We start from the raw sequence: 19,803 nt of genomic DNA, 5'->3' as shown, positions 1-19,803 counted from the left end.
TTCAGTTTCACCTTCCAAGAACTCAATCTTTTTTTTTTTAGTTTTGTTTTCAATTCTATCTTTCACTATTATGTTATTTTGGAATTGAGCTTCATAATTCTTTTTATTTGCTTTATGTGTAATTATCTTGGTCTCATGGGTTTTTTTTTCTCGATTTCAACCTTCAACATTAGATTTTTATGTGAATTCCATGGATATAAAGATTTAGAAATCCATAATCAAATTGATAATTCCTAATAAAGCTCTAAATCCAAGCTTGTGATTAAACTTGACATAACGATAACCTGTATCGAGGTATCAAAACTATAAAAATTGAAGCCCTACTCAATGCCTATAAAAAGATATAAACGAGAAGTATAGAAGATACCACAAAACTTGGTTAATTATTTTATAAGTCATAGTAGTTTCATGATAAACCAAAAGTAAAAGCAAAATCTCACACACAAGTTTTATTTATGAATAATCAATCAATTTCTTATTAATTAATAAATCTAAATACGATCTAAATAACTCTATTTATACTAGGTAAAATGCCCTAAACAAAGCTAGAAAAATAACAAAAGATTTCTAAATAAAATATAAAAAAGAATCATAGAACAACTAAAAAATTAATACAATTTTTGTATAGTAGCTTTTGAACCTTAATATAAGGCCTTTTTGATGTCTAATTGACTTGAAATTTTGATCCAATATAAAATAAGACCTTTGAAAACTCCTGATGCAATTTCATCTTGATCTAACAATTAAATGAAAAATTATATTTATTAGCGTAAAACTATACATTAGAAGAAATAAACCAAAAATCAAATTTGAGTGTCTAACCTTTGTATGAATCGTATCATTCCTCCTCTCTTAAAAAAGAATCAACCTCAAATCATCACCTTACTTGGATGTTAACTCATTTTAGAAAGACATATTAACTTGATTTTTTTTTATTTGATCTTCTTTTTCTTTCTTTCTTTTTTTTTCTCAAAAAAATTGTAAACAACCAAATAAAATATAGTCTATTTTTTTAATACTATGCCACAAGTCTAGATGAAAATAAAACAATGATAAAATAACATAGAAATTAAAACATAAAGTGATATATAACCTTATTTTAGAGTTTTACTCTAATGCCAATTAATATGAACCTCGTGCATATAAAAATCAAGAAACTCATAATCAAATCGACTATTTTTCAAGAAAGCTAAATTCCAGTTGTACTTAGACACCAAGACTTTAGAAATCGAACCCCAACTCAACGTCTATGAAAAGACGCAAACGAGAATGCCACCAAAGCTTGGTTAATGTTTTGATAAGTTAGAGTAATTACATGAGTAATTAAGAGTATTGGCAAACTCTCACACATAAGTTTTATTTTTGAATATTCAATTCATCTCTTATTAATTAATAAAACATAAATACAAGTTAAACAACCCTATTTATATAAGATAAGATTTCCTAACCAAGGGTAGAAAAAAAAAAAATATTTCTAAATAAAATAGAAAAAAGAATCCTAAATTAACTAAAAACTAATATAATTCTCGTAAAATAGATTCTAAACCATATTGTAAGGCCTTATCGATGTTCAATTTACCTAAATTTTAACTTAGTATAAAACAAGATATTTGGGAAGTTCTAGTTAAATTTTTGCCCGATTAAACAATCATATTGGAAATTTTTCTTGTTAGCATAAGACAATGAGTTAGAAAAAATATAAACCAAAAACTGAATTTGATTTTGCAACTCTTGCATGGATCATAGCATATATGTTGAAATGAAGCTTTTTAATTTGTTGAATTTTCTTTTTTTATGAAGTTATTCTGATTTCATAAATGAAATTGTGAGTTTAACAGGTTAGCATAGGTAGAGTTGGGTTATTTTTTATCTTTTTTTTAATTAATTGTTTTTTATCTGGTTTCGTCCTTCAATATTAAATTGGTTAGAAATTTAAACTCATAATTTTTTAAAATTGTTTTCTATAAAATTATTTCGATCTCATAATCCAGATTACGAGTTTGACAGATTAACTCAAGTTGACTTGAATAACTTTTTTTTATCTTTTTTTAATTTAATATATATATATATATATATATATTTAATTTTATCATTTAATATTGAGCTGAATTGATTTTTAAAAATTTTTTTTATAGAGTTATCATAAAATTATAAATTTAACAAATTAACCTGATTTAATATATTAAAAAAAATGTTTTAAAATATATATATTTTTTATTTTTTAAAAAAAGTATCCACCCCAAACGCAACATGTGACAACATGTGAAAATAATCCAAGCATCGAAGAAAAAGCAGGGAAGAAAGGACCGGGGCCTGAAACAGTGAGCATAATAACAGCAATAAAGAATACCGCAGTGAAGTGGAAAGTTGAGAATCAGTCTTAAGTCCTCCATTATAAGATACCGTATCTCTTGTTTGAGTAGGCTTCAAGTGTCAGTTCTTTTTAATGCGGAGAATATGCTACAAATGTAATCTCCGAGCATATATTATAGCTTTTATCACGGACAAGATATATTTTTTGTTGCTTCAAATTAATATTGTAACGATTTATCAGCATCTATACTTGAAGATAAGAACTAATCATGGAGCCTCTGAAATACTTCAATACAGTAAAGTATATATGTTCGAGATTTTCTTATGAAGCCGGTCCAATCTTACGAATTGATCGGTCATTAATTACAGGAGTGGAGCTAGAAAAAAAAATTAAAAACAAATTAAAATGATTATTCAAAAAAATCCAAGATTTTATTTCAGTTATTTTATTATTTAAACTAAAATTATAAATATTATTAAGAAAATAGGTGGAACAACTTTATTGCAGGGCGGCCCCCTGTCTCCGCCACTGACAGTAATTATATGGTGGCACCACTTGAAACTAAAGTTCCGTCAGTGAGTAGACAATCTTTCTTTAAAGTGCACCCACTTTCCCGCCATGATGATCCAAGAAACAGAATATTGAAGGTGGAAGAATGACGCAGCGAATGCATATTAATACAGTTCTTTAAAGTGTATCGCCATGGTTATGAATTTGCTTTGAGAAAAGTACAGAGAAGCACCTTCTTTAATTCCAATTATAGCCGCTGACTAACTAGGTTTGCCTCTGGAAAAACGTGAGTTTAGTGTTATAGTGCGTGATAAAAATATATTAAAATAATTTTTTTATATGTAGGTTTTTTTTTTATATTAACTTGTTAAAATTATTAGAAAACACTAAAAAAATATAAATTTAATATTTTTTTATGTTAAATATATTTTTAAAGTATTTTAAAAAATATTTAAAAGAAATTTCAAACACATTTTAAAAAACTATGTGACTCAATTATGCTCGAGTCTGCCATAATTGCTCTGTGTAATTATAAGATTACCACAAAAGTTAACACTAAATCTTCCGAGAAAAGGAGAAAATGGTTGCATACAGCCGTGGGCGGAACAAGACAAAAAAATTAGAGCTGGCCAAGTTATAAATGAGAGGGGCTAAGAAAACATTTCATTTATTTTTATTAAAATTATAAATATTTACAAGAAAGAGATATTTTTTTTATAAGGGCCGGGGCCCCTACCAACCCCCTCTCTCCGCTACTGCATACAGCCATGGATGGATCCAGCACGTGGTAAATATAGGCACTTGCCCATACTGCTTAAAAAATAAAATAAATGAAGTGTATATCTTGTTGAAATTGATAACAGTTTTGATGGATAAAAAAATTAGAAAAAGTTCAAAAATAAATGTATTATAATAAAAATAAGAAATTAAAGTTAAGAAAGAATTGTGTAAAAAAGTGTTAGTGTAAATCCTAATTAAAAATTGATAACATTATTGTCAAATTATAGTAAGTTTATAAATAAAACAAATGATGAGAAGAAAATATAAATATATTTTGAAATAAGAAAATGGACCGATGACTTAGTAAAATAACTGATATGTTTCTAGTAATAACTAAATAAGAAAATTTAGATTTTGACATAAAATCATCTACTAATCAATTTTATATTATCAAGCATAACTCTCAATTCGATCATTGAATTGGGCTAAAATTTTACGATTAACTTCTTGACACATTGCTTTATCTTGGGTTAGAAATAAAAAAAAAAAGAAGATATTTTCATGAATTTTATTTTAGTCAAATTACATTTTTATCGTTGTCCATGTTATTTTTTAATTTGTAAAGTAAACCAGGTCATATTAGATCGACTCTTAAATACTTAAAAAAAATTCTACTAGAAAATACATTAATAATACCTTAATATTGTTTTTATATATATTAAAAAACTTTGATTTGACCCCTAGCCTAACATGAGTCAATAATGTAGTTATTCGTATATAGTGTTGATGTCTTTACTTTGCAATAACTTAATTTTAACGGGCTTAATGTAGGTTAAATATGAGTTCTCAAAAATGAAAATGATTATTGCTAGGTACAACAATTACTTCTTGACTTATAAGGAGTCGTCTTGTAAGGGATCGTTTAATGAGTGTGGCCCAACCTAGCTAGACTTTGGAACCCACTCATGTGAGCAGCTTACTTGAAATTGAGATGTCCCGATTTATTTCCACAAAATTGATGTTTCCTTTTTAATAATTAGCCAAAATAGTTCTTAAGAGGAGTGATTGCTCAAGAAAAACGTGTTTCTGCTAACATATATTCATTCTGGATTATTGGAATGATACACGCAATCACCATTAACATGATATTTGTAAGGTACCCACCAGCTGAAGCATGTGATATTTCTACATTAATCATAATTATACTTTGGAGAGTGCCCTTCAAATCAGAATTGACGATGCATGTATTATGTAGAACTTGTTGGTATGATGCTTGATAATTGTACCATGCTATGCTGTGTATGGGATCGAGCTTTGTTTTTTTAATTTTTTTTAAATGTTCATTTTACTATAAATTCTTAGATATTATCATTAAATCATCATAGTGGATCAATTTTGAAAGCACTTGATTCAGCTTCTTATCTAACTCGATTCAGCTTCTTATCTAACTCGAACTTCAAATTAAATCATGTTGGAGTTACCTCAACATGACCCAAACAAATTAATGTGTTTAAAAACAACCTAAAAGACACTTTACAAAAATGACTAAGATATAAAATGTAATCTATCTTTTTTTATTTTTTTATTCAAAATATTTATAAATAAATTTAGTTAAGAATAAATTTTGACTTAAATAAAAAATTAGCTACAAAATCGAATTAATATTTTAATTTAATAAAATTTTAAAAATTTTAACTCTTAACTTGAATATAAAAAAAAGTTGATTGGAGTCATTTTTATCAAATATGCTTTCAATGTAAAGTTATTTTAACTCCCTTTTTTATATAAAAATTACTTATAAAAAATAACTCTTAAATAATAATTTAAGATTAAAAAAATATTATTCAAAAGTTCTGTCAAATTAAACTTTTTAATTTATCATGTAATTATAATTGGCCGGGCATGAACAAAAACTAATATCTCCAAAAATAGGTTCTATACTGTTTACTTTAATTTCATGGTAATACTTATAAACCAGGCACTGCATACTTTCTGTGAAATATATATATGTATATATCGAAGACCTAGACTGGAGATTCCGAGTTGAAATCTATATCTTGATGTAACCATTCTTGATCATCCACTCCAGGCTCCAATGATTGTTTACATTCTTTAGAGTCCAATAGGCCCACCCAAAAGTAGCTCTCCCAAAGACCTCCAACTGGGCCTCTGCAAATCTCTGGTAATCCTCCTTCGTCGCCCCTTGAACTGTCCACTCTGCCACCCATTCTCCTGCAAACCAAAAGATAGGGCATCAATCCATCTAAGATTCAGACACCAGGCGAGCTCCGTTCATGCCCAAATCAATGCTAAACAAATTGAGAGCTTACCGACAAAAGTAAGAGGACCGTTTGATGTGGTCACGTGATTCAGTTGGGACGACCTGTTCGTGTTTATGAAATCAATGTTCTGTTGAACACTCATGCTGTTAAATTCATCAGAGAAGAGATTGTAATAATGGACGTCAATAACAGATCCGGTTAAGCCACTGGCAAGAGGAAAGAGCTCTCTTGGATCATCTGAGCTCAGCCTATTTGACATCACCACATAAGCTGTCGAGGAATGCTTGCGGACAGCGTCGTAACCAGCCTTGTAGTATTTGGTCATGCTGTCTAGAGATGCTCCTGGTGCCCGAGGCTCGTTCATGAGTTCAACTGCATAAAGGCTTGGGCTCTTGGCATACCTAGATACTTGCAAGTATTAGTTACCACAAAACTACTTTTGGAGGAATCCCAGGATGTTTTTATTTATATTTTCGTTTACCTGGCAGTTAAGAAGTCTATAACATCAACTGTTTGTCGTATATTTTCATCTGTTTGGCCCCATTCTTGAGAGCCATCTCTAGAAGAGCTATGTTCCCAGCCATTCTGGGAGCCAGGGGCTGCATGCAGGTCAATTACAACCTGCAACCCATAATTCCTGCAAAAGTTTACTCTGCAAAATCACATGGGGGTTGTAGCTGTATAATATTAACAGCAGTCGTACGTACAGATAGCACAAAACAGTATTTGCCTCTATCATACCTAAATGACAACTCTGTTATTTTTGTGCACTGCCAAGAAAGTTTCAATCTTTTGAACAAAATCTATCTAGGCCTAAGTGCATGTCAGAATTGTTGTATGTTTAAGGTTATGAGCTCCTATTGTCTAGACTTCATGTTACTATGTTAGATGGCTATTAATGAAAGATTTTGGCCACAATTCAAGTTTATGTACTAGTTAACTAACCTAATGACTGGAGCAGTGTTAATTTCTTGGCTGGATAATTTTTTATCTTGAAAAGAAAAGGCATCTAATTTTGGTGGCAATGAAAAGCGTGGATTGTATAGATGGAGAAGTACATACTGTGCCCATAAGAAGGCATTGTCTAATGCTTTCAAAGACCCGCCTACATAAGGTTGTGGAGGCGTGGGATCACTTGCTATCCACCATCCGACTGGTATTCTCACAGCATTTATTCCGTTTTGAGATATGAACTTGAAGTCATCTTCAACAATGAATGTCCTCCAGTGATCCTGCGAGATGGACATCATCAGTTAGGGCATCAATTGCTTTCTACCAGAATGGCTTTAGTACATCTTCGCAATCGTTATCAAAGTAAAAATTAGACACCACAGTGAAGCGAAGCTGGATATTTCCGAAGGCTACAGGGGAAGTTCTGAGATGTAAAAGTCAGCTTCACTGCCTCTTCTGGGCCCTTTAAAAATCAGAAATTTTCCATGCTATGTCCACACTTGTATTTGATCCATGCATTAAGGATTCAACAGGAAAAAAAATTGATTCAAAGTCAAACTGTCCAAAAATATCCAGTCAACCAAAAGCACTGTAGAAATTACTGTCTTTTTTGGAGCTAATGATTAACGGGAAATCATGAACTTATCTATAAATTTAGAAGGCTCTTACCCTCATAACTTTCGGGGCTAATTTGGGACCATAACCATTAGTGACTTGAAACTCTCCTTGCAACCTTCCAGCAATGGTCATCACAAATACTGATGGGTCATCATCTCCCCATTTGCTGTCACCTGCATAATCAGCTGTCAGCAGCTCCTCTGTTTTCGCCTGCAGTTGACAGACAACATAACCTATACTTAAGCCTTAAGTTGGTTAGAAGATAATTATATTTGTTTATAATTAATTCACCTGCAAGAAGAATCCATTGGATGCTTTGATTCTAAGCCGACTTGTGTCATTAGAGTTTCTCACAATCTCAAAAGTTTCTGATCTTCCAGGTGTGCTAGAAACAGCTACTATGTCAATCCCATTGCCATTGGTATCCAAACCCGCGAATTGTTTGTTAAAGACCCTGAAGTTGAAATTGGTTTCGTTGATCCTCCACAACTTCAACGAAAAAAAAAAAAAAAAAACTGTGATCACACGTACTGATGAAACTGTATGAACATGGGTAGAAAAAGAAAGAACTTACACTAAACGTTTCCCAGCCTGAGGCAGAAGTTCGGTTTGCAACAATAATGCTTCCTCCACCTGCCTCAGCGCAAAGATACTTCCCAACTGTGACTGATTTAAACTGCAGCCCGGTTCCATCCTAGAAAAGTTGACGATCATGATGATCCAAGAGAAACGTTAACCCATCAGAATGAAAATGAAGTGACAGAACAAATATATACAATATCACAATCATTCATGTACCAACCAAGAAGTCTTTGTTGGTGATGCCATCAAAAAGAGAAGGTTTAATCCATCCTTCAGTAACAAGCCAACCACCAAGATTAACTGCTTTTATTTTAAAGCTGGGATTTACTCTTCCATGTGAAAGATAGAATGATAAAGCTACGACACTTACGGCCAGCAGCTGTCTTGTTGAATACATCGCCGCCATTTTTCGTTACTTCTCTTGTTTGTTCTTAACTTGCATATGTATATATATACACACACACACCAGCATCTAGAATGCGCACACACACCAGGAACTGTAATTGATGAAGTCAACTTCTAGAAACGTTGACCAATCAAACGGGTTGAATTGCTAATTTTCTTATCGTGGTTTTGGAAATCAGTTTTTGCGGTGTCCATCCATCCAGCCAAGCTAGGGAACATGTACTCAATGCAGCTTCTTCTTCTTTACTTTTCTTTTATTTATTTATTTTTTTTGTAAGGGAAAAGTCCGTCAACCAATCTACATTTTTTTTTATATTTTGAACTATAAGAAATCGATATTTATTTGCGTTTTAAGAGGTAAAATTATTTCCATGTATTCACCATGTTCTTTTTTTTTTTGCAATGAAATGAGTTCTTCGTAGCAAATAGAATAAACTATTAGCTAATCTGCAATATTCAAACCTGCACTTCTGATGAGACAGTCATCTACTATTTTTAATGGAACTTTGCTTTAAGATGTTGAGCCCATTTTATATTCACCAGAACTGATTTGACGAGAAGTTTTCTTCTTTCACTTCGTCAACAAAGTATTAATTAAAGATAAGTCATCATGATGCAGCGTTCAAACAAAAACAAATTCAAAAAATCATAAAATACGATCTCAATCACAAAAGAAATGGTTCCCGTGGAGACAATCTAATGGAATCCCACTTGCAAATGGTCGATTGCAGGATAAAATAGCTTCATGTAACACTAGTGGAGCAGATAATTAATTCATGACTTTGATATTGATATTATAGCTTAATGGCCATTCATTTGAAGGAGATGCTCCACTCCAATCCATTCCTATGAACAATAATATCCAATCCAGCTAGGGCAACCAAAGGTTGAATTCAACTCCATTTTCCATTTTCTTTAGCTTTCCTATGGGAGAAGGCATGTAGTTGAGTAAGGCCCAGGGACTAGAACAAAAGGGACCTTTGAAAAGTTGGCCTAACTAATGAACTTCAACACCGACTGTTCCAGCTGATGACATAAGCCTCTATCTATGGCTTGTAGCAATCTAATAAGATAAGAGGCTTTTCAGATGAAACTTCATCAGCTGAATGTGGAACTCTAAGGGCGTGTTTGGTATTGTGGTAGCTTTTGTGGTTGTGGTTTGAAAAAAGTAGTTTAATAAAAAATACTTTTTGTGAGGTTGATTTCAAAAAAAAGTTGGTGTTTGGTTAAAACTGTGGTTGAAGTTGTGGTTTTAAAAAAAGCAGTTTCTTGTGTTTGGTTAAAAATCTGTGGTTAAAATTGTGGTAGAAAAAAAACAGTTTTGTGTTTGGTAAAACTGTGGTTAAAAAGAGCACTTTTCAAAAAAATTGATTTTTTTTTTCGCTTTGAATGAGTATGTTTTTTATATTTTCGAATCATTTTGATGTGCTGGTATCAAAAATAATTTTTAAAAAATAAAAAAATATTATTGACATATTTTTTTTAGTGAAAAACACTTCGAAAAGCAACAGCAACCACACTCGTGTTTTATATTTGATTTGAATTAATTAAAAAGAAATATATAGACACATAAAAAATAAAATAAAATATTAATGATACTAGCAACTTGCAAATAAAAATTATTAAATGAATTTTATAAACCAACAAAAAACCACAAAAAGAAATTAAATCAAGAAAATTTAAAATTGCACGTGTCGACAATTTAATAAATACTTCCAAGCAACTACGAAACTGATATTAATTTGTATCCTTGTTGAAAAATAAATTATTTAAAATTCTGACATTAAATTCAGAATAATTCATGGGTTTTGTACAATGAAAAAAATATTAAGTATAAATTCAATACATTAACAATAAATAGTTCAATCTGCTTTTCAAAATATTTTTTATATTATTATTTGTTTTAAAATATATCAAATTAATAATTTTTTTATAATAAATATGTTAATATTAAAAATAAAAAAATATTTTTTAATATATTTTCATTTAAAACAACTAAATTATCAATATAACATATTAAATAGTATAAATTAATTATTATTTTTCTCATGTTGTGCTCTAGTATTTTAAGTTATTTTGTATTTTACATAAAATAAAAAAAAGAGAGTGAAAGTTTAAAGAGTAAAAACAGATAAAATTTTTCTTCAGTTGTATATCTTTCCTCGAAAGAAAACATACACAAAAGGAATTTTAGCATCCCTTTCGGCTATCCCGTCAGAGACCAAAAAACACAATTCATTAAAAAGCAATTGCAAATGGTTGGTGATGAGAGAGAATAGAAACGCATGAAAAGCAAAAGATATCTACTTTTCACTTTTTATAATTGAACCGTGATTTTTAATGGGATCCGCATGAAAATAAATTGTGTTTTGAAGTTAACCAAACACATGTTTTCCTGCTTTTCTGTAAACCGCAACCGCACCAGCTTAGCCAAACACCCACTAAGAAGACTTGCAGTCAACATCTAAACTTAAAGATGCATGCTCTAAGTTTTAAGTTGATGGGCTGCTAGCATCCATTGTTGGTTGTGAATGGAGAATACACTAAATCAGAAACAGGAAAATACAAGGAAGAAAACATGTAACTTGCTAGTTTTCCTCCCAAGAGAAGGCAGTGACCAGTAGCTGCAGTGTTCCGTGGTGGAAATGATCTATTAACCACCGCAGGAAAGTAATGTAAACTGCCAGCCTTGGCTTTCAGCAGATTTTTAATATCAAAAGAGAAGGCATTGAAGTATACTTGATGCTATAAATAACTTCATATTGGTTTAATTATATCAATTAAGGTTTGCATTCAATTTTAGGACCCTTTTCCATAACTGAGAATTTTAAAACAATTAGATATCAATTGAAGCAATTGATGTTATAAATAACTTAAATTTGATTTAATTAGACTTATTAGGGTTTTATGTTGATTTGTTTTTTACTAATTAGGATAATTGAAAAAAAAAATTAATTGAAGTAATTAGGTATGAGTTGATGCTATTAATTTTGATTGAAATAGTGAGAATTTGTGACAATTCTAAGTTGATGCTATTAATTGATAATAGTATTACTTATATCGGTGGAAGCAATCTAATTTTAAGTGCCAGTTTAGACATGTGACTAACCAAAATTATATAAGTAAATATGGAGGAATAAGGTAGAATCATAATAATGTTAAAATTAATATTACTTGGAGAATGCATGCCGGAGAAGGTCCAACTTAGCATGTTCCCATGTTGATTTCTTGTGACGTGAGTTTGAAGACTATGGTGTTGTCCGTTCAAAATAGATCAGGATAAACTAAGTTGTACTTGAATAGTTGACCTAAACAAGTATACTTCTCCCTTTCTATGAAGTATGAATATATTTATTTGGTCTTGGTCTTTACATGTACTCAAATAAGTACACAAACATCATAGTTCATTAATTTGTCTAGGATGGTCACGAGTGCAATTAACTTGACATTTATCTTAAATTATAGATAGAAATTATCCAAATATGTATGATTGTGCATGTAAAACTAGTAGATAAGTGCTAGAAATGGTAAATTTTCGATTAAAAGATGATAAATTAGAGGGAAACGTTTTGTGAATCAAAATGAACATTCTTAGGTAATTAATTTAAATGTCAAATAAGATAAGGAAATAAATCGGTACGTGAAATATTAAATAGTGATAAATCATGTAAGTTTCCTGATAAGGTAAAATAATGATCTGAAAGAGGAAATCTTGTAAATTTGAGTGATATTATTTAGAAAAAAAAAGGAAGTTTTGAATAAATCAATGTAAGACTCTTTTGCACGAGAAATGTTGATTTCCATAATAAACTCGCGCAAAACCGTGCAATTGGAACTAAAAGTGATAGACTCTAAGGAAAGTTTTATGATAATTATAAATAGGAATCTCCAACGAATTGGTATAAGACTCATGATAATTTAAGATAAATTATATGGTATGCAAAATTCAGATTTTTGACAAAAAATTATCAACTATCTAGTTTTATGATATTGCACGTATCTCTCAATACAATCATTGAATCAGGCTGAAATGCTACGAGGGGTATTCTGATATATTAGTTTATCTTGGGTTAAAATTTCAAGAAAATCAAAGCTTGGGAAGGCCTTGAAGATAAAATCTCAGTGCTGGATCAGTACATAAAACACTTGAAGTTTAAGTTGGGGGGCAAGATGTAATTTGGGAAGTTTAGGGCAAGAGTATAATTAACAATGTGAGAGCATTTAAATTGTTAGTGGTTCCTCCCGGAAATCATTGGTGACCAGCTAATTTGTTTAAGAAGGAGGGGGAGCTTTGTTGATTTTTACTTAATTACCACATTTCATCCATTTAAACACTAGATAAGAATGAGTAAAGGATAAAAAAGAGGGGTTTAAGAGGAATTTGAAGTAAAAATTAAAGATTTTTTGGAGTATTTGAGAGTGACGGGTTGAGAGGAAAGAATTAGAAAAAGAGGAATACTTGTTTTCAACATATTTTTCCTTTAAATTTCTTGTGTTTAAGAGGTGAGAAACTTTGATTCAAGCTTGGTTTGAGTTTATTTTGTGAAATAATACATTTTAGTTGAAATATGCATGAAGGAAATTCAAAATTGATTGAATGATTGTTTAAATTTATGAAATTGTGTTTGAATAATGTTTATAAGCATGATAAATGATTGGGTAATGATTCATTTGAAAGAATGGAAGAAGAAAAATCCATCTCCTACCAAGAAACTTTGATTCAAGCTTGGTTTGAGTTTATTTTGTGAAATGATAAATTTTAGTTGAAATATGCATGAAGGAAATTCAAAATTAATTGAATGATTGTTTAAATTTATGAAATTATGTTTGAATAATGTTTATAAGCATGATAAATGATTGGGTAATGATTCATTTGAAAGAATGGAAGAAGAAAAATCCATCTCTTACCATGGGATGAGTTTCGGCCAAAAAAGGAAATCAAAGGGAAATGGGATTTTGTTGAAATTGTTATGAAGATTGCATAAAATTGTGTTCGTACGTGTAGTTAATCAAAGGGAGCATGCCCCTAGCATTTTCAATTTCTCAAGCCCTTATGGACTTTTTATGGCATCTCCTTAACTTTGATCTTTGAATTTCTGCTTGCCATTCAATGTAAAGTGTGATTCCAGTTAGGATTGACTCTTAATTTTTAGAATTTTTATTTGCCCTCAGCGTGAGGTGTGATTCTAGTCAAGATCAATTATTAATCTTTGGAATTTTCGTTTGCCCCCACTATGGGATGTAATTCAAGTCATGTTTTTTTTTTTAAAAAAAAAAAAATCTTATTCAAGCTCAAATAAGGACCACAAGAGATATGTTCTTAAAACGTGAAAGGTTAATAAAGATAGTTTTTCCTCATTTTAAGCACAAACTATTAGAATCAATAAATTTAGTCTTTATCCAGTGTAATGGTTTGGAACTTTTACATAAGACTTGTATTCTTATGAATCAATGACAAGCAAATCCAACTATATGCAATTATGCATAAGGCTAAAATATGACCCAATAGACATGGGACATGAGCACTTTTTATTTTTATTTTTCATATCTTGGTTCAAAATTGTTTAATCATTTTTATAATGGGAATTGTATGAATGATTTGTTTGCCGCCTTACAAAAAAAAAGGTGTCTAATTGTTGTTTTAAGTAAACATCAAGTTATTTTTGAAAAAAAAAAATTCATTTTTTTAGGATTCTTTGAACAATGGTTTTTATTATAAAACTGATTTGGTCATAATGTTTTGAACATAGTCATAGAATCAATTATGAGAGTCAATTTTATGAGATTTAAAAGTGTGTGGATTTCCTCTTGGTATCTTGTATTACACACCTTGGGGTTCAATCATTATTACTATTATATTTCTTCAATCAACGATAACAATATAATATCAAGTTATTACTTCCACAAAAAACATCTTTTGATTTCAAAACAACAAAGAAATTAAAAAGGCATGTAATGCAATCACAAAACCAAAATTCAAAATATCAAAGTTTGATAAATACCACACTTTTTTTTTTGTGTTAAATTCCCTAATAATATTTGTGTTTTATCAATGTTTACCGACCACTTGTTATGTTAAAGATGATTCTTACAATTTTGATTGAGTTGCCATAGATCCCATCATGATAATCACATTTCATATTTGGATTGTATCACTAGAGAATGGTGGTTTTATGGGATCCAATGGAATTTAGGTAATATACCTAATTTTCAAAAGATGTTGGTGAACATTTATGAATGGTAAAAATATATCAATCTTTCTTCTGAAGCACTATTTGATGGACAATAATTAATGGAATGATTTACTACTCCTACATGGTTTTTGCATTTGACATTCTCATTGTATCATTTAGGAAAGGGTGGTTGTATCGGATTAAATGGTTGAGGCAATATTTGATGGACATTTATAAGGCTTTGATAGAAATCCTTAACAGAAATTAAAAGGGAGCAAAACTGCTCATGACATTTGATTTGGATTTTGATTACTATGAACCTATAATATCCAGATTACAGGAAAGGTAAAGGTGTTTGGTGTATTTGGTTTGTAGCAATTTATAATGAATTCTAAGGCAAGGCAGTACAAGCCTTTGATGAACTTGGAGAGTTTAGAAGAAAAAAATTACAAACTTTAATTAACTAGATAAACATAAAAAAACAATCTTCTGATAAGGGTGTGAAGAAAGACAAGGAGGCGTATTCATAGTTAATTTCTTAGTATTAGCTTCCATGTATAGGGCTTTCCTTCAGAGCAAATGGTGTGTCCTAACAAATCGATTAACTAAACAATATCTCTTTTCAGAAGGTCATCTTGCTTTTATCTAGGTTGAAATCTCCTATTTGCTTCTTATAGATCTTAGGTGTTTAGGGGTGGGCCTATATTTCTTCTGTAAATGATAGACATGCAATGTTTCAAAGCCAATAAACATGATATAATTATTGAAAAAAAAAAACAGAGAAAATTAAATGCATGTTTGTCCTTTAAGGGTGACAATGATTGTCATCTAACATCATTATTATACTAATAAGGGAATTCATATTCATCTCAATCTACTTGTAATAATTTAGACTCTTATAGAATCTATATGATGACTATTTACCACCTGAAAGTCTAGGAATTTAGGATGCTACATGTTGGGGTGTCTTAGATGTAAGTTATAGATGGAACATACATCCTAAGGATTATTTTATTTTTTAAGTGAGCGTGGGTAGGTTTTCTACCTGGTCTTAAAAGGATCTTAAATTTTCATAGTGATGGTCCTCGTAAGGATAATATAGGGGTGTTGCAAGAAATAGTTAAAGTATGTATGTATGTCCACCATTACAAAACAATGACTTAGATTTGAGTTGGTGTTTCACGAGCCTTGAACCTTGACCAATAGTTATAGGGCATACCGTTAATCCCCCACCTAACCTAGAAGCTTGTGTATGCTCTTAAAAATTAAAGCATGTGATGTATGAAAGAATTAATTATACAATGCATGAGCAATATGTACAAAAAAAAAATAAAGCATATAAAAAATATTTACAAATGGCATGTTGAAATAAATATGCAAACCAATAAAATTGAAACATAATAAATAGACAAATAATAAAGGTTAGTCCACAAAAAAAATTCCTAGTAGAGTCGCCATTATATCGCATGTGTATGGCATTGCAACAATCATCCTTTTGGATCAGAATCTTTGGTGTAGGTGGAAAGAATTAGGAATTCTTGTCCTTTTTTGGTTTTTAAAGGTTTGGAGTATCCACTTGGTCTTTTGGTCACAGAAACCCTAATTAGTCTTCAAAGCCTAAATAAGAGGATTGGTTATGTATAGGGTTAATATCACCCCTAGTACACCCTACATAAGGTAAGCTACATTGTTTATTTGTGTCAGTATTACTAAGGCTTTCCAACTGAACCCCCAATCAGCCCTAATCTTTTGGATGCTTTGTAATTTCAACCTTAGCGTTCTTTAATTGGATCTTTGAATTTCAGTTCTTTTTACAAAATGGTCATTGGTCTTAATTTTCTTCAATGTAGTCCTCAATTGACATTCATACTATAAATTTATTTCATTTAAACTACTGATTACAACAATTAGGCTGTCTAAAGTTTCAATTAGGTCCCTCATCTTTTAATTATTGTAAATTGATCCGAATTAGGAATCCAAAGTTATTTTTTATTTAATTAAGTCCCTGATTAAGACAACTAAACCTATTAGAAATTTAATTAAATCCTTAACTTAATTAATTCTTTTAATTTTCATCAAGTAGGATTTTAACCTTAAACTTTATTTCAAATAAGTTCTTTTTCAACCTATATTATTAACAATATCCCAACCCGAATATTCATATGGTGTTTTGTCATGTTTATAAATCAAAAGCTCATTTACGAAAATATTTATAGATTTTGAATTTATGATTTTTTTAAAAAAAATTGAATAAAAAGGGATATATATGTATTTTGAGGGATCTAAAATTAGATTATGACATTTTTTTTGCCAAAAAAGTTACATGGAAATTTTTATTATTTAAAGCTAGGAGTGAACCCAAATGAAAAAAAAAAATCCATAATGTGCTCCTAGAGATAAATGGCTTGTTACCTCCATGGAGGGGTGATGCAGTGCAGATATATCTTTGTCAAGCTTCAAGAAAAATTATAGTAGTGTTGGTTATATATATATATATATATATATATATATATATAGAGAGAGAGAGAGAGAGAGAGAGAGATCATCTAAAAGAAATATTTCTCTTAATTTATTAGAGCTTAAATGAGAAATGAAAAACATATCAGTGATGAATGAGGAAGTACTAGTACACATAAGAAAAGGTGAAATCATATTAGAGCTTTTCTAATATATGATATAACTTTGTATTGTTTTTTTTTAGGTAAAATGCTCGATATTTTTAAATTTTGATTATAAAATCTCTTTTTTTTAATTGTTGTTGTTTTTTTTGGTATGTTTTCATGCTAATGACTGAGTTTTCTTTTTTATTTTATTTAATTAAGAGAAAAAATAATTAAAATTAGTAATTCAATTTATTTCTACAAATATTCTAAATAGTATGATATGATTTAGTATTTTATTTCAAATATGAGAATTGTAATAGGTTCATTAATTAAATTTAAATTACATATAAAATTAAAGTTAATTTCATGTATGATTTGATTTTAACCGGTTTGTAAATATTAAAGATTAAATCGATGATTTTTTGAAAAATTTAAGGTTTATATTAAAAAAAAATTATGATTACATGTTTTCGAGGAGTCCATTCCAATTATGATTTGCAAATTGTCAAAATAGTGGATTTGGTGCTTGAAAGAAAGAAAGAATATGGCAACCCCCCATGTGAGCACCGACATTTCCCAGCTGTACTCCATCACTGCTCTACGCTACCTCCGATCTCATTCCCTGCACATTTCAATTATCTATCCAATTAGGATATACCACGCAACAAAACGACCCCGCTCTAACCCCTGGAAATGACGAAAACACCTCCAAGTACACTTTGCTGAAGACCGCGTAGGTGCACCCAAATATTTCTCAACGCGTAATCACCGCATGTGCTTTTGGAAATTAGACACCACCGTTTAGTTTTTAAATTTCATCCATTTTTTTTCCATTTCCTCCCTCTCTTTTTTTTATTACCATTATCGCTTTATCTTCTCCATTCAACACCACCATTTGCTTTTCAGTTTTAAGAAAGTCTCCCCCTCTCCCTCTCTCAAGAGATCTCTAACAATAATTCACAAAAAATGGCTCGAGTGCTTTTGTTGCTTGCTCTATGTGTGCTACCAGCCCTCGTAACAGCTGCTCGCCCAGCGAGAAATCCATTTGTGGTTCAAGGGAGCGTCTACTGTGACACTTGCCTCGCTGGTTTTGAAACCTCCAAGACCACTAACATTGCAGGTAATCATTTTATTTTTCGTTCCGATGTTTCCATGGCTTCAGATTTCTACATCTTACTGAATATATCAGACTTCATTTCATGTATATTTGGTTGATTTATCCTTTCTTTTGATTGAAACAAGGAGAAATTGAGTGAGGAAAGTCTAGATTTACATGATGGTTAGTTAGTGTTTGACTCATGTTTGAGATTAGATCTGGCCATCAAGGACACAGAGGTGTTTAGGGTGGTTTGATTGCAGAAAAGACAAAATCGTGCTACAATATTGTAGCTGTAATTGCCATGTTAAAAAGTTAGATCAGATTGATCGAACACCAGTACAAGTGTTGGGCATATTTAGATATAATGGCAATCCTGTTAGAATAATAATGTTGTATAATGGGTTTCTGATATAAAGTCGAGAACTGCGCAATGAATCCTTAATATGTTGTTGGGTTTTTCTTTTACTCATAATAGGTGCCAAGGTTAGACTGGAATGCAAGGACAGAAAGACACAAGATCTTGTCTACAGCAAGGAAGGAACAACCGACTCAACTGGAAAATACACCATCACTGTTGATGAGGACCATGAGGATCAGATTTGCGATTGCATGCTAGTTAGCAGCCCCCGGAAGGACTGCCGATCACCATCTGCTGGCCGTGATCGTGCCCGTGTTATCTTGACCAATGACAATGGACTTGTCTCAACTACCCGTTATGCCAATGCTATGGGTTTCATGGCAGCACAGCCCATGTCAGGCTGCACTGAGCTTCTCAGGTTATACCAGGAGTACGAAGATTAGAGTTTCATTTGGAGTTGCTCTAATGTATGTGTCTAGTTGACTGATCTCTCTATCATTCTATTATTATATTATGATTGTTTTGTTTCTTGATGTCCACAGGGCTGTTAATTTATCCTTGTTAATGGACTCAGTTGGACTTTATTATTATATTATAATAATTATTATTACATTACAATTACAAAGGAAGCTCCTTTTGTTTTTCTATACATGCTTTTACCGAGCACGTTCCCAGCCTGCACAATGGGTTAAAGACACTGGCTGGGGATGACAAAAAAGAAAGAAAGAAAGAAAGATACATAGTTTTGAAACCTAGAATTTGAGTCTTGAATCAGGCTGGTCACGAAACTGAGTTTTAAAACTCCAAAAAGAAGTAATGGCATTGGATGAGTTGAACTCGTAAAAGAAAAGGGTGATCATATATATATATCAATTTAAGTGCACATGCCCAACAAGCAACCTGCTCACGAGGTGGTAATAATTTTAAAAAGAAACAAAATAAAAAGTGTTAAATGATAAATGTTTTTTAAAAAAATAGTATAAAAAAAAACCTGATATCTTTTATATTAACCTTTTAAATTTATAAGCTAAGTTATGAGCTCGGTGTAACTTAATAATTTTTTTTTTTACAATTCTCAATTCTTAATCAACTCAAGTCAAAGAATAAAATTAAAAAATAATTCAATTTGACAAAAAACTCCAAAACAAAAAATAGTAAGCTAAAAGAACATTGATCAAATGTTAAACA

General features: G+C 30.8%; 2 protein-coding genes across 2 annotated transcripts; one reads left to right on the top strand and one right to left on the bottom strand.

Annotated features, from left to right (window-relative positions):
- Positions 1–5,447: 5,447 nt before the first annotated feature.
- Positions 5,448–8,489, bottom strand: LOC118030423 (probable glucan 1,3-beta-glucosidase A). Its single transcript, XM_035034519.2, has 8 exons — positions 8,198–8,489; positions 7,970–8,089; positions 7,687–7,884; positions 7,447–7,605; positions 6,889–7,058; positions 6,308–6,463; positions 5,875–6,227; positions 5,448–5,776 (listed from the first exon to the last, which is right to left on the bottom strand). Exons 1-8 carry the CDS (start codon positions 8,381–8,383, stop codon positions 5,595–5,597), a joined length of 1,524 nt encoding a protein of 507 aa, XP_034890410.1. The 5' UTR covers positions 8,384–8,489; the 3' UTR covers positions 5,448–5,594.
- Positions 8,490–17,991: 9,502 nt separating this feature from the next.
- On the top strand, positions 17,992–19,240 carry LOC118030447 (pollen-specific protein C13). Its single transcript, XM_035034565.2, has 2 exons — positions 17,992–18,278; positions 18,733–19,240. Exons 1-2 carry the CDS (start codon positions 18,125–18,127, stop codon positions 19,056–19,058), a joined length of 480 nt encoding a protein of 159 aa, XP_034890456.1. The 5' UTR covers positions 17,992–18,124; the 3' UTR covers positions 19,059–19,240.
- Positions 19,241–19,803: the final 563 nt, after the last annotated feature.

This window comes from Populus alba, chromosome 5 (genome assembly GCF_005239225.2).
Source record: "Populus alba chromosome 5, ASM523922v2, whole genome shotgun sequence".
Taxonomy (NCBI): Eukaryota; Viridiplantae; Streptophyta; class Magnoliopsida; order Malpighiales; family Salicaceae; genus Populus; species Populus alba.
The sequence above is the reverse complement of the archived record's forward strand: the minus strand, read 5'-3'. Positions and strand labels throughout refer to the sequence as shown.